The 22,696-nt window shown below is 41.4% G+C and overlaps 2 protein-coding genes across 8 annotated transcripts in view; one reads left to right on the top strand and one right to left on the bottom strand.

Moving 5' to 3' along the window:
* Positions 1 to 16,465, bottom strand: part of BLTP1 (bridge-like lipid transfer protein family member 1) — a 401,511-nt gene extending 385,046 nt beyond the window's left edge. Inside the window, exon 1 of the mRNA XM_073017605.1 lies at positions 16,350 to 16,465. The gene's annotated coding sequence lies outside the window, so the exon portion shown is untranslated. The remainder of the gene's footprint in view (positions 1 to 16,349) is intronic.
* The window catches only part of TRPC3 (transient receptor potential cation channel subfamily C member 3), a 74,461-nt gene continuing 67,129 nt past the window's right edge, over positions 15,365 to 22,696 (top strand). For 6 of the 7 annotated variants that reach the window (XM_073017611.1, XM_073017610.1, XM_007999702.3 and 3 more), the window contains exon 1: positions 15,365 to 15,953. In XM_073017611.1, coding sequence (XP_072873712.1) covers positions 15,739 to 15,953 — 215 coding nt within the window. In that variant the 5' untranslated portion in view covers positions 15,365 to 15,738. The other variant, XM_073017612.1, reaches the window with a different exon arrangement.

The following is a 22,696-nucleotide window of genomic DNA, read 5'->3' as shown; positions in this document are numbered from 1 at the left end:
TATTATAAATTATTCTACTGTGAATATCATATCAAAAAATAGCGATTTATAATTAATCAAATAATTGATTGAGCTCTTATTAGGGACGATGTTTGACAAAGACAGAGAATGGAATTAAATGGGTTTGTACAATTTTGTATTGCATATTTTACATATTGACATAGAAAAAATCACTAATCTCTTCAGTTTTAAAGTGTGGCTAAGAAATCAGATACTGAGATTTTATAGGAAAAAAATTATTGTCTTTTTTCTTAGAGTATAAAATAATTATAGAAAATCAAGGCCTTAAACCATTTAACAATGGCAAAAATAAAAGGCTTAACATTTATTTTCTTCATCATTTATCATATATTAGTGAGTTACTAAAAAGAAATACGGGGAAGAAGTTTTGCTAATTCAGTAAAGTTTGAAGGCCGTGCATGCTAGATAAATGACATAAATACATGCTTAATACACTGATAATGATCATTGATCAGTCTCAGTCTCAGTCTTGTGTCAGATGCAAAAAGCTATGTGGCTTTTTAAAAAAACTCTAAAATTCTAAATTATAACATATTTACTTAATTATAAAACATGACACTGCCAAAATCTGTCCCTTACCTGAATCAGTTTTTTTTTAAAATAATTCTATTACCAAGACAAATGATAACAAAAACTAAAAACAAAAATCTCAGAATATGCCATTTAAAGGAATCAGTTCAAGGACTACTTATTTGTATTTCTTTTCATTGGTTAGGCATCCTAGTGACCTTTTTTTTTTAAATCCAAAAACTTTTATAGGAGGTAATACATCAGATTACTAATTTTTTTTTTTTTTTTTTTGAAACAGAGTTTCACTCTCGTCACCCAGGCTGGAGTGCAATGCACCATCTTGGCTCACTGCAACCTCCACCCCCAGGGTTCAAGTGATTCTCCTGTCTTGGCCTCCTGAGTAGCTGGGAATACAGGCGCCTGCCACCATGCCCAACTGATTTTTTTTCATATTTTTAGTAGAGCTGGGGCTTCACCAGGCTGGTCTCAAACTCCTGACCTCAGGTGATCTGCCCACCTCAGCCTCACAAAGTACTAGGATTACAGGCCAGATTATTCATTTTAAAAAGGTTTTAAAGAAAGGATTATTACTAAGATTATCTACCTCTTATCCAATTTAATCCCTTGCTCCCAAAGGAGGTTTATACCTTAAACATGGGCTAAAAAAATGTCAGTAATTAAAAAAAAATAGCAATGGGAAAAGAAACAAAATGGATTTGGGCCATACGATGGAGATTCACAAAGAATATATGACTTCTGCTCTGAAGAAGTCATAATGTTCTCAGAACTAAAATCTTCAGTCTAGCCCTGTAAGCACATTCAGTTATTGTTTACCAAGAACATAAAAGACTATCAAGGTTAAGGAGAATGGCATATAGATAAAATACATTTAGGAAGTACCCAGGTCCATGCCATCAGCATCACTCCCACCCCTACTACAACCTTTATCAGTTTACATCGTTACCTATAACAAAAAAAAACTCTAGTCAAAATTAAATTCTCCAAGAATCTATTGAGTGGTAGTCCCTATCCCCAAGAGTAACATCCTGAAGGGAAAATAATTTATAAAAACAATAGTGGTTGCTCGTAAATAATATATATTTCAGTGTATATTTTTCTGTCACCTCATAGAGTTAATCCATATTGTTATCCTTTCTTGAAACAAGGTATAACTTCACATATTTCTATTCACCCCCATCCCCTGATACCTTCTGTGTTATGATGGCCAGCCAGCATAAGAACCCACTTGACATTCTTGGTCCTGATTTAATGTGGGGCAAGACAGTGCCATTGTATGTTTTCCTTCAGGCTCATCCAGCTGCACAAGTAGAAGCATGGCTGAGTAGAGTTGGTTTTGCAAAGTGAACACAAGAAAGGGAGAGGGAGCAAGGCGGTTGAGTGCATTATGCAGGGAATCATTACGATGATGGTCATGGCTTTCAAGCTGGGTAAGTGGGCATCGGAATAAACAAAAAAGAGTAGATCAATGAATTAGAGGTTCTGAAAAGATGGAAGGATTGCTAGAATTGTGCTAATACAGGGAGTGACCTGCAACTACAGGAGGTGGTAAGGTCAGAGAGTAAGGTGGATGAAATTAAGATTATGGAAGGTTTTAGTTGGTTGTTGTGACAACTTCTACGGTGTGATCATGAGTAATGGTTGAGGTAGGGTGTAGGACAAGATACAAAGGATTCAAGAAACTGAGACGCCAGGGTGTTAGAAAGATCATCTATGTATATGCTGAAACTTCAAAAATTAATATAGAAAATGTGCAGAAGAGAGTGATAATGAGTCAGGAGCTAAAGTCACAGAGAAATTAGGTGGGGCTCAGGGACAGAGAGATAATTGCAACAACAAGGTTAGCTGGTAATATCATTTGATGAAATTACATTCAAAGTTGGGGAAAAAGGAGGCAGAATGGTCTGAGGCAGAAAAAAAGAAAAAAGAAAAAAGATCAAAGAGACCTATAGTCATTCCAGGCCCATAAATATAGAAGGATGTATCAGAAAAAGCAGCCGTGACTTGAGAAGACTGTAAGGGGAGAAGCATCCTCAACCAGGTTTTCTGCAGAGCAAGAAGGTAAAGGAAACTTTCCTTCAGAAAAGAGGTTGAACGTGTAGCAGATTTTGCTGAGGAAGGATCTTGAATTCTAGAAGAAACAAAGGAAAGAGGTTCAAGAGTTTGATAAAGAATATGTGGGCCAGGTGTGGTGGCTCACACCTGTAATCCTAGCACTTTGGGAGGCCGAGGTGTGTGGATCATGAGTCAGGAGTCTGAGACCAGCCTGGCCAATATGGTGAAACTCCATCTCTACCATAAATGCAAAAATTAGCTAGGCATGGTGGCATGCGCCTGTAGTCCCAGCTACTCAGGAGACTGAGGCAGAAGAATCACTTCAACCCAGGAGGCAGAGGTTGGAGGTTGCATTGAGCCGAGATTGTGCCACTGCACTCCAGCCTGGGTGACAAAGTGAGACTCCATCTAAAAAATAAAAAAAAGAATATGTGGGAGATGGGATTAGAAGTAGAAATGGGCAGATCTGATGGGAGAGGAGAGGTGGCCTGGAGTAGGGAGCTTTTACAGTGAGTCTTGTAAACATGTAGGTAAAGGGCCTCATATGGTTTGGCTGTGCCCCCACTCAATCTCATCTTGAATTGTAGCTCCCATAATTCCCAGGTGTTGTGTGAGGGAGCAGGTGGGAGATAATTAAATTGTGAGGGCAGTTCCTCCATACTGTTCTCAACGTAGTGAATAAATCTCATGAGATCTGATGGTTTTATAAGGAGAAACCCCTTTCACTTGGCTCTCATTCTCTCTCGTCTGCCACCATGAAAGACACGCCTTTTGCCTTCTTCCATGATTGTGAGGCCTCCCTAGCCACGTGGAACTGTGAGTCCATTAAACCTCTTTTTCTTTATAAATTGCCCAGTCTCAGGTATGTCTTTATCAGCAGCATGAAAATGGACTAATACAGGGTCTAACAAAGACAGTCCTGGTGGACTCAAAGCAGACAATAGGGTCATGGGAAGGCTGGAACTGTGGAGTGTAGGGAAAGGAGATATTAAGGATATTCACGTTCCTTCATGACCTCAGCAGCTAGAAACAAGAAGAAGGCTGTGACAAAAGGTATCTCCAAGGTTGCCTTTTTTTTTTTTTTTTAAGAGATGGAGTCTCACTCTGTCACCCAGGCTGCAGTGCAGTGACGCAATCTCGGCTCACTACAACCTCCGCCTCCCATGTGCTAGCAATTCTCCTGCCTCAGCCTCCCGAGCAGCTGGGATTACAGGCACACGCTGCCATGCCCAGCTAATTTTTTGTATTTTCAGTAGAGACGAGGTTACCCAGGCTGGTCTCGAACTCTTGAGCACAGGCAATCCACCCGCCTCGACCTCTCAAAGTGCTAGGATTACTGGCATGAACCACCGAGCCTGGCCCTCCAAGGTTTCTTGACACTTGTTCATGAGGTTATGTGACCAGGGGGATGTGCTTGTCTGGTGTGTACTTGATTCACTCTTGATTCCTGCTGGTTAGGGCTGCTGATGGGAATTTAAAAACATCCTCCTCATATAGTAATGTTAGTGCACAAATAAACAAAGTGTGCATATACTATGACTCAAAAATTTTAGGGATTTTCTGGAACATATTTCCATGTGGCAATCAATTTACAAACAAATTAAATAATGAATGGCTAAATACACCATAGTATATCCATATTATAAAATGAGGTAGATACATTGCTAAGTGAAAATAAAAATAAGTTGCAGAGCAGTAAGTATAGTATAGTTTCATTTATGTATTTTTAAAAGCAACATAAAATCCTATATTTGCATAGCATATCTAACAAACACTTCTTAGAAACTTACTACATGTTAGGCGCTGTAGTTGCTTTACGTATGAATTCACTTAATCAGCTAGGTACTATTATTCTTGCTGTTGTATAAATGAGGAAACAGACCCAGCAAGGATAAATAATTCACCTCAAACCCCAAAACTGTTAAAAGGCAGACTCAAATTCTGTTCTAGGTAGCCTGGCTCCAGGAGCTCTGCTTTTAAACATGTAAAATTGGCTATTGCAGACACATATTGAAAAAAGCCTGAAAAAAATATGCCCCAAACTCTTAACTACAATTATTTCTGAGGGGGAGAGTAGGATTGAAGGAAATAAAAGGTAAAGAATATTGTTAGTTTTTACTTTCACTACTTCATGCTTATTTAAACTTTTGATAATTAGAATATATTCACTTGGATAGTTTTGGTTTTACTCCCTTAAAAAAAAATTCAGTGTAGTTCCAGTCTGTACCAGGTTTGTGTTCAAGGCACAATGGCGGCATTATTTAAAAAGTGAAAAGAGTAGGGACGAACTTGCCTCGAGGAAGGAAACTTCAAGGAGGAGATTTTGAGTCTTGAAGGATGAAGAGTTTTCCAGGTAGACATTCGTGGAAGGGCACATGGTTGGTGTTCTTTATTATTATTATTGTTATTATTATTATTACTATTATTATTATGATGATGATGACAGAGTCTTGCTCTGTTGCCCAGGCTGGAGTGCAGTGGTGCGATCTTGGCTGACTACAACCTCCGCTTCCAGGTTCAAGAGATTCTCCTGCCTCGGCCTCCCCAGCAGCTGGGATTAGAAGTGTGTGCCACCACACCCAGCTCATTTTTGTATTTTCAGTAGATATGGGGTTTTGCCATGTTGGCCAGGCTGGTCTTGAACTCCTGACCTAAGGTGATCTGGCGGTCTCAGCCTCCCAATGGCTGGGATCACAGGCTTGAGCCATGGTGCCTGACCTACAGTTGGTATTCAACAAGTTTTTTGAATGAATGGATTCTGGATAGAAGGAACACATATACAAAGTCTCAAAGGAAAGGTAGCAGGAGTCAAAGCTAGAGAGATAGGCAAGGGCCAGATCACCAAAGGCCTTACGTGTTAAGTAAAGGACATTATCTGGAAGCAATAAGGAGACTTCGAAGGGTATAAGTGGGGGAAGATCATATATATTTGGGTTTATTTTAGGTTTCCAGGGCATTATCTTACAGGTGCTTACTGCACATTAAGTGGTAAGGGATAGTAGAAGAGTATAATCAGTGCTGCTGCTAATGAAGATGATGATGATTTGAGATTTTGGGAAATAAAGCATGTATACTGTAATTATGACTGTCACAAATCATCTACTATATTATATTTTCTGTATTTAAGATTATTTCATTCATGGCCACATTACTATTTTTTTTTTTTTTTTTTTTTTTTTGGAGAGGAATGTTTTGCTCTGACCTCAAGCAATCCTCTCTTCTGCCTCTCAATGTACTGAGATTACAGGTGTGAGCCACCATGCCCAGCCCTATCTTGAGATTTTTTTATATTCTTAGGTACTGGTAATTTTTTTCCTGCTTTTGACTGAATTGTATATTTTGCATTTATATAAAAGTATATTCTGAAAGATCTAAAGTCATGAATAAAATCTTCTTATATGTGTTCCCAGAAAGTCATCCTAGCTAAGCAATTCTATTTTTTCCCCATAACATTTCCAACCCATAAATCCTTACTGCACCCTTGCTGCCTGTTTTGAGCTTTTACTATTCCTCCTAAATCAATTGAATTTCTGGATATTGGGTTTTTGCTGAACTATCTCCAGAGGTGTCTTTGTTTTATTTATATTTTAATATATTTGGCTACAGCATGTATAATATTTCTAGCCAAGGATGAGCTGATTGTTTTTAAATAAGGTATTATTGGTGGCATAGGCCCTTCAACGCATTTTTGGTAGAAATCCACCTGTGATTCACTCAGCTGACTTTACATGAAAATTGGAGCCATTTATGGTTTGGTAGCCTGCCATCTTCTTTCTGATGTGTGAGAAGCCTCTCTTTCCTTTGGGATTTCAGAATTTTAAGCTGCTAGGTAAACAGCTGAGTGAGGGAAAAGTCCTCATAAAGCAAACAAAACATCCTAAAGCAATGATTTCTTTTAGTTGCTCAGTAGCCAAGATTAATGTATAACTTTTAGAAGAAATACTTTAGTGTGCAGGAATTGTTTGATGTAGATACTAAGTCTTTTATTATTTTTCCCGGGCTCTACAGAAAGTGTAAGCCTTCAGAGGGTGCCAGAAAATTCCATTGGACAGAGCTCCTTTTGTAGAATAAATCACCTTTAAGCCAAGATTCAAAGCTTTCGCTTTCCATTATATTTTAGAACATTCTCCTGTTTGGTAGTCAAGCCTAAATCTATTGAACGCAAAGAGGTATAACCTGTCTCCTTTTTGGTTCACAACAATATAGATCTTTATTATGCCTACTATCCCCATCCCCAACTCATAATTATAACAGAGGTTCTGACTGGTTGTATCCAAGACTTGAACTTAAAAGGCATACATTTTCAATAGGGACTGTATTGTTTACTGAATTTTTATATTTTACACATTGATGTAGTTTGAATGTATGCCCCTGCTCAAATCTCATGTTGAAATGTAATCCCAATCTTGGAAGTAGGGCCCAGTGGGAGGTGTTTGGATCATGGGTCCCTCATGAATGGCTTGGGCCATCCCCTTGGTGTTAAGTGAGCTCGTGCTCTGAGTTCACACAAGATCTGGTGGTTTAAAGGTGTGTGGCACCTCCCACCAACCCTCCCTTCTCCTTCTCTCCCTCTTTGTTTCCCCTGCTTTCATCATGTGACCTGCCTGCTCCCCTTTCAATTTCCACCATGATTGTGAGCTTCCTGAGGCCTCCCTAAAAGTTGAGCAGAAACCAGCACCATGCTTCCTGTAAAACCTGCAGAACTGTGAGCCAATTAAACCTCTCTTTTTTTTTATACACTACCCAGTCTCAGGTATTTCTTTATAACAATGCAAGAACAGCCTAATACACATGTCCAGTTGGACTTTTCCACTTCTCGCAGACATACACGATGTTGGACATCAATGCCTTCCAGGAACCCTCAAGGACATCACTTAAAGTCCCCCTTTGAGTGCTTATCTCATCACTAAGATATACAACAACCTTCTTCCTAAGGGTATTTACTCACAGACTTGACTCATTGATTAAGATGTAAGCCACACTATGAAATTTTTTTCCTGGCATCCAAATCTCTTTTAAAAAATGACTTATAGAAAAGAAAAAGAAAAGTAAATAAAAAAGAAAAATAGAATTTATTACAGTAAAAAATAATCTATAGAGGTAAATGAATCATGTTCTTAAAAACTGTTTAGTTATGAAAACATTAATGTATATGTATGAACATTTAGTCAGGATTGTGCAAAGGGATTCAAACATAAAGTGATCAGACTAGACGTCCTTTAAAATGTTTCAACCCCACACAGTTCATGATTTTCTGGACAGTACAATCTCCTCCCTTTCCTTTATCCCTAAAATCTTTAAAGACATTATAATAATCATAATGTCATATCAAAAGGATTAACAGTTGAATTACATGTTTCTATGTCGCCATGTGAATATCTTATAATTTTAATTATTTAACCAAAATTTGCATTAAAATGAGGCCATTGAGCATCTTGTGTGGGTATTTCATACATTTTCAAGATAATTTACTCCAGGTGAATATGGGGAATCTTGCATGATACCAGTACACCAGTGGCATGCTAAGTGAATATCGGGAGAAAAGATAACTTATTAATTTTTTGGTCTTCTTTATTTCTCATTGCTTTTGCTTTATCTTAACACTATTGCCTAAAGTTAAGAGTTACAGGATAAAGGAGTTACATTGGAAGATTAGAGCTGGCCAATGGGAGGTAGAAAGGGCATGGTTTATGTCAATGGGAAAACAGTGTCCTTCATATATATACAGAGTGTTTAAGTGAGTTTCACCCTCACTTCTCGAAATTCGTATCTGGTTAGACTAAGGGCATCAGTAAGTCAGGTCTTTCTGCAATCAGTGGTGGTGAGTAGATATTTCTGCTTTTAAACGAAACAAAGTTAAAGTGGTTAACCACTAATCTGGTAATATGGACACTAACAACCTTATCCTAAGTCCATTATTAGTAATTCAGAACTTAGTATGGGGTTGCATTTGGAATCTGTAAGAGGTGTGCATGTAGCACAGAATAAATTTAACATAAAAGAAAGGGGAAAGTAAAGATAATTAAATTTACATTTTTAATTAACATTTTAAATATGTCTTAAGAATTCAGCCTGGGTAGGATTAATATAAATAAGAAACTATTGTCTCTCATTCAACTGAAGGTAAAAGTACCATATCTGGAAAGACTGACCTACTCTATTTTCCCAATTTCTCTTTCTGACAGGTGACTTATATGACCCATTTCCGCCAGTTTCCATATTATAAGTGATTGGTATTCTTTTTCTCCCTGAAGGAAAGACAAATATAACTTTGAAGAACATGTCTTTAAATAGTTTTTGGAAGAGGGTCGGCAGGAATCATTGGGATTAGGATGAAGTGGAATTGTTCTTAACCTTGCCAAAAATAGAGGCTAGACAGATTTGACTTCTGTATGTTCACACAGAGAGAGATTGAGGAAATGAACACTAAGTCTTCATGCCCACTTTCCTCAAATCTCCAAACACAATAGCATTCTAAGCCTTGAGCTACAATTTAGAGTCAAGTCATTCTTCAGATTGTCAATAAAAAACTACAAGCACTCATCAAGTCTGTATCTTACATTGATTCCCTCTGGGACTGATTTCATATCAAAAATTGTATTAGCAGGTAATAAAAATTGTATTAGCAAAGGAGTACTTGATCATAGAAAAATTGATTAATAATACACTTAGTCACATAGGAAAGTTATTACAACCCCTTTAACATACTAATTTACTCTTGGAGATCGAGCTGGAGAGAGCTGTGAATTTCCCATCTATAAAATGTAATTTTTTATTTATTTATTTTTATTTTTTTTGAGACAGGGTCTCACTCTGTTACCCAGGCTGGAGTGCAGTGGCACAATCTTGGCTCACTGCAGCCTTGACAGCCCAGGCTCAGGTGATCCTCCCACCTCAGCTTCCTGAGGGGCTGAGATTACAGGCACGAGCCATGCCGTGTCACTGTGCCTGGCTAATTTTTTTTATTTTATTTTTTGTAGAGACAGGGTCTCACTATGTTGCTCAGTCTGGTCTTGAACTCTTGAACTTAAGAGATCCACCCACTTTGGCCTCCCAAAGTGCTGGGATTGCAAACGTGAGCCACCGTGCCTGGCTTATAAACTGTAATAATTATTAAGAACTATGAAGGATCTGAAATTTTACCCTACTGGCAAGCTAACAAGGTAGTTAGCCACAGTTTCATGAATGCTGGCAGAAGGCACAAAACTCCCCGGCCAGATGCAAAGGACGGTTTATTACTCATAGCAATAGCAGTATCCAGAGTGCCAGTATTTGTGCCAGTTCCCTGAGTCTCAATTCCCACAGAGTGACATGGAGAGGGGCAGATGATACCCGCACATGCAGTGGGTTGCATTAAAAGAGAAGAACCTGGAGCTTAGGTAACCTGAATCTTTTATAACAGTCAGTAAGCATGCTTGACCTTTGCCCCAAGGAAAGCGTTATCTTCATTACACAGAACGGTACACATACTAGCTCTTTGCTGTTTGCCATATAAACATGCTTGAAAAGATATTCCAGAACAAAGGTAACCATTGCCTCTGCTTTCGAAACATGAGGCACTCATGAGAATTGTCTCCCCAAAATAATAAATTTCTGTCTCTATTTGCTCAAGATTGAAACTATACATAAATCCCTTAGCTTTGCCCCTTAGCCCATTTTCCACTCCCTCCTCAAATTGGGAGCCCATCTTGACAATGCTATTGGTAGATGTTAATGGGGTAGGGGCGGGGCAAATTCAAAATGGAAGAAAATTATAACTTTTAGTAATGGGTAAGATGAAAGTGGGCCAGGCGCGGTGGCTCATGCCTGTAATCCCAGCACTTTGGGAGGCCGAGTGGATCATGAAGTCAGGAGATCGAGATGATCCTGGCTGACATGGTGAAACCCCGTCTTTACTAAAAATACAAAAATATTAGCCGGGTGTGGTGGCGGGCACCTGTAGTCTCAGCTACTCAGGAAACTGAGGCAGGAGAATTGCTTGAACCCAGGAGGCGAAGGTTGCAGTGAGCCGAGATTGCGCCACCGTGGTCCAGCCTGGGTGACAGAACGAGACTCCATCTCAAAAGAAAAAAAAAAAAAAAAGTCAGAAACCCTACAGGGGAGTTGTAGGCAGCTCCTCGCATCTTCCCTTCCCCTAAAAGCATCTTCTTTTCACTTCACTTTAATACACAGCTGGTAATTCCACTAAATGGACAGTTATTGTTGTTTTTGAAAAATGTAAATCCCTTGGAGCATTAAGGACTTTTAGGGGCTCACACACATTAGTACAAACTTGTGTAAAATACTTTCCCTTTAACAGCTAACTGAGACTGACTGCCCTGAAGGAATAGCAGTTTTGACTGGCAGGGAATAGAAAGGTCATTGAGAAGCATGGAGCCCTTTTGGGGTAATGGCAGACCAGAGATAAGATCCTGGAAGAATTAAAACAATACGATGTCACTGAGCTCATAGGTGCCAGGAAACATGGCATTATAAGGTAGACAAAGATGTAGAGAAAGAGTGGAGAGATGCCAAAGAAAGGTTTTGCCCATTCTCAAATTTTACTTGGGGTTGGCACTATACCCAAAGCAGCAGAAGAAAAGTCTCTCCCTCCCCCTCCTCACTATGGGATCTCTTCATTTCACAAATAGTTTTGGAATGGCTTCTGTTTCAACTGCCACTGCTGTTCCAACTGCCACTGCTGTTGTTACTACTTACCATTTATTGAACACTTGCTATGTTGCCAGCTTTATGATTACACTGGTGTGACAATGTCAAATAGGACACTGTCCCTGCCGCTAGAAGAACTGACAGCCCAGTTGTACAACTTAGCAAATACTATTATTATAGAATGGCGTCTAAATCAGATAGGGTAGATCCTTGCTTTAGGAAACAGACTTCTGATTTCTACTGTTAGTTCTATAATTCACATAGTGAACTAATAGTAGCTAATACTAGTGCCTACTATATGCCAGGTACAGTTTTAAGTGCCATTAACACAGCATCCTTATAACAGCCCTATGACGTAGGTACAACGACTATAGCTTCATTTTACTGAGGAAAAAACTGAGGCTTGGAGAGGTTAAGTAGCTTTCTCAAGGTCACACAGAACCTGCAGGCAGCCAAGGTGGGATCTGATTCCAGGCCTCTGGCCTTATGTACTTAAATACCTCCCTATAATACAAGTTTAAGCTAACTTTCCAGAAAATATAATCATAATTTATAATTTATTTCTATGTTAAAGTAAATTTTGAGTCCTAATATGGTTTGGCTGTGTCCCCACCCAAATCTCACCTTGAATTGTAATGATCCTCAGGTGTCAAGGGTGGGGCCAGGTGGAGATAATTGAATCATGAGGGCAGATGCCCCATACTGTTCTCATGGTCGTGAATAAGTCTCATGTGATCTGATGGTTTTATAAATGGAAGTTCCATTTATAAATGGAAGTGCACAAGCTCTCTTGCCTGCCGCCATGTAAGCCATGCCTTCGCTTCTCCTTTGCCTTCTGCCTTGATTGTTAGGCCTCCCTAGCCACAGGGAACTGTGAGTCCATGAAACCTCTTTCCTTTATAAATTACCCAGTCTTGGGTATGTCTTTATCAGCAGCATGAGAACAGACCAATACAAGTTCCAAACTTCTGACTAGAGGAAATTTTCAAAACATATGTTATAAGTGAGGAAACTGCCTGCGATCCCCTTGGACTATAAGAGAACAGCAAGCATTAGCGAAAAGCAGTGTATGGGACATTTTAAGTTCTGTGTAAAAGGCACTAGAATGTTAATTACCACATTATAAGTTTGGGGATCCTAATTTGGGGAAGGTTGATTGTTCTGATATGCAGCTTTTATCTTCTTAATTTATACGGGTAACAAAATTAATCAGTTAAGGCTGCTTTAAAAAGCAAGCAAATGCATTTATAGGAGAACTTCTACTTTTTTTTTTTTTTTTTTTTTTTGAGACTGGAGTCTCGCTCTTGTGCTCTTGTCGCCCAGGCTGGAGTGCAGTGGCACGATCTTGGCTCACCACAACCTCCGCCTCCCGGTTTCAAGCAATTCTTCTGCCTCAGCCTCTGCACTGGGATTACAGGCGCCTGCCACCACGCCCAGCTAATTTTTGCACTTTTTTTTTTTAGTAGAGATGGAGTTTCGCCATGTTGACCAGGCTGGTTTTAACTCCTCACCTCAGGTGATCCACCCACCTCGGCCTCCCAAAGTGCTGGGATTACAGGTGTAAGCCACTGCGCCTGGCCAAGAACTTCTGCTCTCAAGGAGGGGGAAGAAATGTACACTGTTAGGAACACTTTACCTGTTTCTGTGCTCTTGTTACCTTCAGAAAATTGCTAAGTCTAACTTCTACACTGTGTCTAATAAGAAGACACTGTTGAGCAGGAATTCTTACAGATAACCATATTTATATTTTAAAATCTTTTTCATACATTGAAGTGTTTGCTTTTCATGCCTGTTTTTTTTCTTCATGGTTTCTCCTATTCCTTTTGAGATCAGAAAGTTCTCCTCTGTTATGGGCTGAATTGTGTCCTGCCAGAATTCACATGTTGAAGTCCTAATCCCCAGTACCTCAGAATGTGCCAGTATTTGGAGATGGGAGTCTTTAAAGAGGTAATTAAGTAAAATGAGGTGATCAGGTTGGGCCCTAATTCTATATGAGTGCTGTCCTTATAAGAAGAGGCGATCAAGACACAGGCACAGAAGGAAGACCATGTGAAGAGAGGGAGATGGCCATCTACAAACCACAAAGGGAGGCCTCAAAAGAAACCAACCCTGTGAACACTTTGAACTCAGACTTCTAGTCTCCAGAAATTGTGAGAAATTAAGTATCTGTTGTTTAAGCCACCCAGTCTTTGGTACTTTGTTTTGGCAGCCCCAGGACACTAAGGCATTGTGTAAGAGTAAACCTTGGTGACTCCAGCATTGGTATAGAGCTTCTATCCATAGTCCTCTAAGGCAGCAGTTTATAAACATATTAATGTAATTATAAAGAAACTACAATCTTAATAATTCATCCAACAAACATTTATTTAGCTTGTCCTGCATATCAGATACTGAGCTAAATAGCAAGGACAAAAAGATGAGCCCCTAAGTAGCTCAAAATACATAAGATCCCACATCACCCTCAAGGGATTCATAGTTTAGAGGAAACTGGCACATACAGAGTGAATTTCAGTATTGTGTGATCACTGGTAAGACTGTGGTATACATAGTGTGGGTAAGGACCACAGCCTGTGGGAAATCCACTGGGACCCAAGAGGGCTGTCACACTGGAGGCCACAGCTAACCTAGTTCTCTAAGGAAAAGTCAAAGTGTGGCAAATGAGTGAGGAGAGACATTTCAATGACAAGAATGCCATAGACAAACGCAGAGAAATGGGAAAGTATCTAGCATGTCAGTTGATGACTGAGAGTTTGGGGTAACTGCAGTTAGAATGTGTATGAAAGAACGTGGGAGGAGAGATTGAAAATTTGGATTTTAACCTGAAAGTAGTGGGAAGCCACCAGAGATTTTTACAGAGAAAAGTCGTGATCAGATTTTGCTTTCAGCATGGTCTTTCCAGTAATACAAAGAATGAAACAGTATGGGGAGAGGTGGGCTGCAGAAAGGCTGGATAGCAAGGAGAAGCAGGGGAGCCTGAATTGAGGCGGAGGTACCAGGTGGAGAAGGGCAGTCCTGCTTTAGAGATATTCCAGAGGTGAAATTGAATAGGTCTGCTAACCTACATTGTGAAAATGTTAACAATTGCTTATGTACTACCAACTGAAAAGCACTTCCAAGCATAACACACTATGCAATATTTACTTGTTTTTCCTGTATTAGATGTATAAATATGATTGCTTCTTTCAACATATAGACTTGCCAATTTAATACACAATATTTTACTTACTTTTTAAGAATTAAATTCAAAGAAGCCACATTTTCTTGTGTTTTGCTTAAATTTGGGAAGAACCGTTCCTCTAAAAAGTACAGTATAATTGGATATAGTTAAATAAATTTTATCTCATCAGAGCGTGTCTAGTATTTTTGTGATTTTTCCAAGTTGGACTTGCTGGAAAGCCGTCTATTTGAAGCAAGAGAAAGTCTGGGAGAACACACTCTTCCGGATCTAATCTAAGTTTTCTCACTACCCACCTATCATAAGTACTTTTTTCAGTCTCTCTAGGCCAAGGGTTTCTTATTCATAAAAGGACCAATAGACTCCTTGATTCCTAAGATTCCTGCTAAGATTCTGTAACTCTTTCCTCCCAAAAGAATGACTGGTCTTGAATTCCAAAATGCAATTTTTCTGCGTGTGTTTTAAAAAGAAGACTGCATTTCGCTGAAAAATCTTCCTTGGAAAGTATATAAATCTTATTAGATGCTTTTGAGATTCATTAAAAGAACCGAAGCATCAGGCACGTTTAAAACATTACCAGGCTGGATGGAGTACGAAGGCACTGAGGGGAATGTACTTAAACCTCCGTAGGTTCAACCAAGTCTCACTGGGCGTAGCACAACGACCAAGTGATGCTTTTTGAAACAAATTTGGGGAGTTGGCTGCAGGAAAATTAACAAGCCAGTGGATTTCCTTTCCCCTTCCTTAGAAACTTGTTTCTGTAGATGCAAAAAGGGTCCTAGATCCTCTGGAAGAGAAAGAGGCGAGTGGGGAGGGGAAGTTTCTCTGCTTTCTTTACTCCCCACCTGCGGTCTGTCTGATTTCCTCTCCAGCTCTGTCTGATAAGGAATTGATTCTCCCCCTCCTCTTCCCCCTCCCGCCCTCCCTCTCCTTCTCCCTGAGTAACGATGCTGTCCTAGCAAGTGATGCTGTCGGAGACAGGAGACAGGCGCCGAGGAGGCATCGCCGCCGCCGCGGGGCTGGAGAGCCTCTCCCAGCACCAGCGCCCCGCTCGGCCCCGGGCTTCCTCGTCGCAGCCACGGCCGCGGCGGTTGCTCCCACGTTTTGATGGTGGGCGGCGGCAGCTCGGCTTCGGCGCCAGCCTCTAACTGCTCGATCGCTGGCCGCACCGCTCTCCGCTCCTGCCTTCCCGCCCTGGGGCCGCGGAAGCCGCGGGAAGTGGGGAAGGGGCGCCCCGGGAAGACCGCACGGCCGCGAAGGTGGAGGAGGCCGGCAGCCGGTACCCCCAGACCCGGACCGCAGCCGGCGCGATGTCCACCAAGGTCAGGAAGTGCAAGGAGCAAGCAAGGGTGACCTTCCCCGCGCCGGAGGAGGAGGAAGACGAGGGCGAGGACGAGGGCGCGGAGCCGCAGCGCCGCCGCCGGGGCTGGAGGGGCGTCAACGGGGGGCTCGAGCCGCGCTCGGCGCCCTCGCAGCGGGAGTCGCACGGCTACTGCCCGCCGCCCTTCTCCCACGGGCCGGACCTGTGAGTACCGGGCCCGGCCGCGGCCCGCGCCTCGGAGGGCGGTGCCGGGCGGGGGGCGGGAAAGCGCGCGCCGGGCGGCTCCACGACGTGCCCGGGACCTCCAAGACCCACATGGTACGGCCGGGCAGTTCGATTCGGGGTGATTTGGAGGGGACAGACCTCGGCCGGAGGCTCGCCCCCTCGGTCCCGCGCGGTGGAGGGACTCAGGGGCCGCCGAGTGCGTGGCGGGGGCTCTGTCCCGGCTCAAGCGCACGGAACAGCCCGCAGGCGGGCACTCTGACTTCAGACAGGCATCCTGGAGAACAGCCACGCCCTGCCCTAGAGCCGAGGAGCTCGCAAGACTGCCGCCAGGGCTGGGCACCCCTTGGAAGACGGACCCCGGGGTACCGAGCTTACCTAGGGAGGCCGAGGAAGGTTAAAAGATGTGCACAGACCCAGGCGCGCACTTGAACCCCGAACTTCTCCCGGGCGTCCCAGCATGTAGCCACGCTGGGAACTTGGGTCCCCTCCGACGCTCTGGGACGTCGGGGGCGGGGGCAGAGAAGTGGGGAGTAGGGAGGGGACAGTGCGATACAGGGTGTGGGTTGAAGGTTTGTCCAGGCGCCTCGTCTGACTGTGTCAGGCACAGTTGGGGTGAAACTGGAACTGAAGCCCTATAGGGTTCCCTGAGAGAGGGAGTGGGCATCGGGCAGCCGGGGAACCGTTTTAGTGGTAACTTTGGCCGCGGTTCCCGGGCGGAGTGGCTCGCGCCCCGGCATGGGGGCTCTCTTTTTCTCTTTCTTTCTCCCCCTCTCTCTCTTTCTAAACGAAGGAGCGGTCGGCGCGCTAATGCATGAGAAAGAGCAACTTTTCTTAATTTCCAATCTTGGAGACAGCTTTTAATCAGTGCGAGACGCAGAGAAGATAAAAAGAGGGTGATCGGTTTCACAGGGTGAGATGCTCTGTATTTTTCCTGTCACGTACACTGGGAGTGCCGCAGGGCTTACTGTCTTTTTTAGGAAGAACGCTCAGAACTAGGTAGAGAACCTGGGGTCGGATGGTGGCGGGCGGCGCAGACCTGCTGAGCCGGGGAAGTGGTTCTCCAGGGTGAGGACAGAGGTTCTGCAGCGCCCCCTGCTGCCGGCGAGCGGCCCACCGCCCGAGGCCGAGACCTCCGGGTTGACCCCTGCACCCCATGATCGCGCGCTGCTTCGCCAGCGCGGAGTCTGCGCCTGGTCTGGCTGCACCTACCCGTAGAACACAGAACACAATCAATGGCTGGGAGTAGATCCCGCAGGGAAGAGTTCTGATTTTAAATGAGCGACTCATCCGGATATGGTTCAGTTATTGCTGAAGATAAGCGTGGAATGGAAACGGCCCAGGAAATGGAGGGAAGGTACATCCTTTGGGATTAAAGCGCCACCAGCTCACTTCCCCGTCTCCCTAAGGTTTTAAAACATTGTCCATTTTTCCTTTTGCCAAATTAGTTTTTATAACCTAGCTGTTTCTTGGTTCCTTTATAAAATTCTTCTTTTATAAAAACCTTAAATCCTTCCATTAGACACCTGAACTCTTATCTGAGGAAGTAGGGCGGAGCAGAGATTATTCACTTTGCTTCTGAAATTTGAGGTCAATTACACAAAGCCCTGGGGCAAATTCTATTGTAGACTTGCTGTCTCACTGCTAATAGAACATCTTTTGTATATGTTTGCTAACTTTACATAATTCAACAAGTAAATGTTGTGGTGTACTTATTTTGTAGAGGTCAAGAAGAAGACCCAGTCATTTTTAAGGAGATATACATTAAAAACTTTTCTCTAGAGGCGGGGCAGCAAGCTCTTCATGTTTCTTTCAGGCTTGTCACTTGGTAACATCAGAGACTAGCTTGGTCTCTGTAACAGAGATTAGCTGTTTATTCCACCTTTGAGGAGAATACGGCCACTGTTTAATAAACAGTGTTTATTGTTGTTTAAAAGTGAACACGACAGCCTTAGGATGGATTCCGAGAAGGATACCCAGGGTCATTTCAGTAGACAGAACAGCATAGCTGAATTTAAAATTCAGCAGGATGCTAAGGATACAATCCCACCTTTACCAAGATAATTTCTCAGGGTAATTCTGTTGCTGCTTTCACTGCTCCATGCTCCCCTATTCCATGTGGAAATTTTAAATAGACTGACTTGGTAGGAAAATTGTCACCTGCTGTATCACTAACAAGATTATTTTTACCTGTTGATAGAACTCTTGATTCAACCACTGATTCAAACCAAGACTTCCTTTATCCCAATTGGTTGCAAACCTAGGACCAAGTAATATGTCATTGTAGTGATGGCCTCATTTTTTAATAATGTTTCAGTTATTCAGTATATCTGATGAATTCCAAAAAAGGTATTGGAAGGCAGTTTTCATGAGTCTCAATTCAAGTGTTTCTCAAGCATGCATATTTGCAAAGTGTGGGCTAGGTACAGCAAGCCACAAAGATGAGCATGACAACTTTCCTGTGCTCAAGAATTTTAAAATCTCATGAGGGAGAGGTGGGAATGAGACTGGGCATGAGCAATTATGCTGTAAGTTATAGTAAAATCAGTTACGTTTGGAAAAAAAAAAAAACATACAAAGAGTTACAAAGGGTCAAGTGCAAAGAAGAGAAGGACAACGTTAGGTTGTGGGGAAATCAAGGAAAGAAACTTTTATGGGCCTTGAAGGATAGATAGGACAAGAAGCAGAGACAAGGTAAATACTTAAGTCCTCTCTTCCCCCAAAATGCCAGGCATGTCTAAGGAATGTAAGTTGGATTTGGATGGAACATAGATATGTATAGGGGAGCAGTGATATTTAGCTGGACATGTTGGTTTGAGCCATTAGTGTGGAGGATCCTGTATGCCAGAACGAGGCACTAGGGAGCCACTGATTGCTTTAAAGTAGCAGTAATTTAAGCAAATCCACTCTGAATTGAAGTGGCAATTAATAGAAAGTGAAGAGACAAATTAGGAGATGACTGTAACTCTCCAGGCTGAGATTAGGCTCTGTAATAGTGTAGTGTTGGTGGAATGGAAAGGGGAGAAATTGGGGGAAAAAAAAACCCAGCTAGAATCTATGAAATTTTGCAACTCACTATCCATGAGGGCTTTAAAGAGAAAGCAGGATCAGAGACAATTTAGTGATTTTTGACCCAGATAACCAAGATGGTTGATGCCATTGTTGATAAGAAAAAAGCAAAGGTGAGGATCTGATTTTTCAGATAATTCTTTTGTTGTTGTTGTTGTTGTTGTTGTTGTTGTTTTCTTTTTAAAGGAATAGTGAATGATCAGATATTTCTGATAGAGGTGTTAAGCAGGGAAAAGGAAATACAAGTTTAAAGCTGTCTGATGGGAATTGTTACACAGTTTTGTGACTACATGAGATTACTCAAAGGAGTGTGAAGAGAGAAAGGGAGTCCGAGCTAGATTTTGAGGGAAAAAAATTTTTGTTTAAAGGCAGGGAGAAAAAGCAGCAAGAAAAGAGAAACATCGATGCACACTTGGCAAAAACTGAAAAGATCAAGAGAAAAACTTATGACTCTACTGTTAGAAGAATCAGTCCTTGTACGTATTGGCATACATGCACAAAATCATTAGATTTTTCAGCAATGTTATCTTCAACAGAGAAAGATTTCTAGAAAAAAATTCTGTTTAGTTTTTCTTCAGAGGAAGTGCTGCCAAAAAGTAGTCACAATAAAAGCAGTTAGTTTGTGTTTATATACTACTTCATGCTGTCGTTTATACTCATTCACTTAAATCGCTCCTCTTTAAAGCAGTTTTTAAAAACATTGTTACTTAGCATATGAGGAAATTAGTACACAGAGATGTGATGTTCTAACGCTTCCCTGGCAAATCAATAATAGATCTTCTAATACTCACCTTTATATGATCAAGGAACCAAAAATGAATCTACAGTGCCTTGTAACTCAGATTACCTAAAACACTTTGTATGTTAGTTTCTGTGGCACTCACTGGTCTTGTATAAATGTTCCAGTCTTGGCTTAGTGTGTGCATTGGCTCAGGCATTAGACTGGAAGCAGCACTTCCTTCCCTCCCAACCTTGGAGGGAATCAGATTCTCCAAGTGATTGCTGAATCTTAGGGACAGGAGTCTGAACGTTGAGTCCAGACTGACTAGTGTTATTAAGAAAGAAGCAGCTTTCTTTACAGTTACAGTTTAATTTTTAAGAACAGCACACTTTGGCATTAGACTTAAGGAATTTATTTTTTTAATTTTTATTTATTTATTTATTTTGAGACAGAGTCTCACTCTGTCACCTAGGCTGGAGTGCAGTTGTGCGATCATAGCTCATTGCAGCCTCCAATCCTAGACTCAAGTGATCCTCACATCTTAGCCTCCCAAGTAGCTGGGACTACAGGCACACACTACCATAAATTTTGTAAAATTTTTCGTACAGATGAGGTCTCACTATGTTGCCCAGGCTGGTCTCTAACTCCTGAGCCCAAGTAATCCTCCTGCCTTTACCTCGCAAGTTGCTGTGATTATAGGCATGAACCACCACGCCACCCAGCCTTGAGACCTTTGATACTCTGAAACTTTCCTTTATATTATCAGTTGTATAACCTAGAGTAGCAATTGCACTATGTACAATGAGTCGTCATTTTTGTTGGTTTGTTTTAAATTATTTTATGTGGTATCAAAGTAATACACGAATATAGCTTTAAAAGTTAGATAGTGCTAAAAGACTTCTACAAACAACAGCAAGCCCCCAGCAATTTCCTGGTCCCCTCTCCTTTTCTGTGTACTCCACTTTCAACTTTTTCATATACTGATATCTTTTTATTCATATTTTAGATGTTATCAATAGTCTCAGGTGAGAATTTATGTTCACATGTATCTCTTATTCTCCCCCTATCTTCCACAAGATGGTTTATCACAACTTCTGGTTAATATCTTATTTAAGTTCTTCATTAATATGGCCATGTATGATCATTGTTCACTGCTAAGTCAAGTAGTATAGTATGACTACATTTATTTTATTTGATAATTGGTTGTTTTTCTTGGAGTAAATATTTGTCACATCGTGTCCTTGTTTCTTAGCTAAATCTTCTACAGTGTCTAACTGTGTATGTTTTCCTGAAGTTATGCCTTCTAGAGCCCTCTAACGTTCTTTGTATGAGGTCTTTCCCCACCCCCCCCCGACCCCGCCCCGCTTCAGGAAGCTCTTAGAATTGTCTCTTCATTAGCTGTCTTCTGAAGATGTACCTTGGTATGGATGCTTTCTTCACCACCTGAGCTGGACACTGGGGTAACATTTTCCATCTGGACATTATGTCCTTTAGTTCTGGGAAGTTTTAGTTCTGAGAAGTTTTCCTAACCACCATTTTTATTCTTTGCTTTTTCTAGAATTTCTATTGTCTTGATGTTGGACCTCCTGACTGATCCCCTAGTTTTTGTATCTCTTCTCTTCTGTTTTCCAGTGCTTGCTTTTTGTGTTTTTTCTATTTCCTTGTCTCTATCCCCCAACTCTTTCACTGAATGTATTTCCATCTTAGTGATTATATTTTTAATTTCTAAGAGTTCTTTCTTGTCTTCTGAGTATTCTTTTTTGTAGCATTCTTTATTTCAGAGATCCAGGGTTTTTTCCCTAATGTTTCTCAGGGGAGAAGAGATTGGGAAATAATAAACCTGGCTGTTGGTATTGACGAACTGGGCAAGAGTCCCCCTGTTCCTAGTTCCTGCCCTCCCGTAGGCCTGGTATCCCCACGTCTAGAGCATTTCTGTTTCCGTATCTCCAGAGATTCCATATCCTATCTCTTATAGGGGTGCAGGAGGGTTGTCACTTAACCATATCAATTAGCAGGTGGGAATGTAGGGGGAGGGTTTCTATGTACTTGTTATACAGCCAATCCCCTCATTTTAGGTTCCAGCCTTATCTCTGCTTTCTGGAATTCTTTTTGCCTTCAATTTCTGGGCATTCTCTGGCATTGAGCTGGGTGGATCAGCTTGTTTTCTGTAACAGCCACTCCAGTTGAAACTGCTTTCTGTCCACTAAATGATTTACTATTCTAACAACTCATCTCTTTTCCACCGTTACATATTGTGGTTTGGAGTTACAGATGTCTCTAGGTTTCATGGAAGATGAAATTTGTGTTGCAGTTCCTTGCTCTCCTTGTTTAGGGAGGTAATTTTGAAAACGAGAAGTGGTGAGAAAGGCCTTTATTCCACCGTCTGGAGACTGAACATCTCTATGATTGTATGTTGTGTTTATTTAAGCCCTATCATTGGCAATATTATTTAACGTAACCAAGAATGGCAGAAGGAAGAACATTCTTACTCGTAACTGATCTTATTAGGCACATGGAGTAGATAGTAACTTACACTGTGTGGTAAGAAGGTCGTCTGAATTCCCCACCTAAAATCATCTTAGTACTACACTTCTGAAATTTAACAATATAGAATATTTTGAAGAATAATAGAATGTTTGAATTTGAAAGGATTTCATCTAGTCCAGTCTCTTATTTTACAAATTAAGAAACTGAAGCTGCTGGTTGACATCTGATTCACAGCAGCCCCAGGCCATCTGAAATCCCCAGCTTTCCGGGACTGTGCTGTTCGCACTGTGGCCTCCTTTGGTTAAGCATTTCTGTCTGCCTCAAAGAAATTTTAAAATGCATGTACTCCTGGGAGAAGCAATACAGGAAACTATTAATTAGTATTAATTTATTTATGAAATCCAATTAATTCATCATTTAAATTTGGCTGCTGATGGCAGATCAACTT

The sequence above is a fragment of the Chlorocebus sabaeus genome, chromosome 7 (genome assembly GCF_047675955.1).
Source record: "Chlorocebus sabaeus isolate Y175 chromosome 7, mChlSab1.0.hap1, whole genome shotgun sequence".
Lineage (NCBI taxonomy): Eukaryota > Metazoa > Chordata > Mammalia > Primates > Cercopithecidae > Chlorocebus > Chlorocebus sabaeus.
This window is presented reverse-complemented; position numbering and strand designations above follow the sequence as displayed.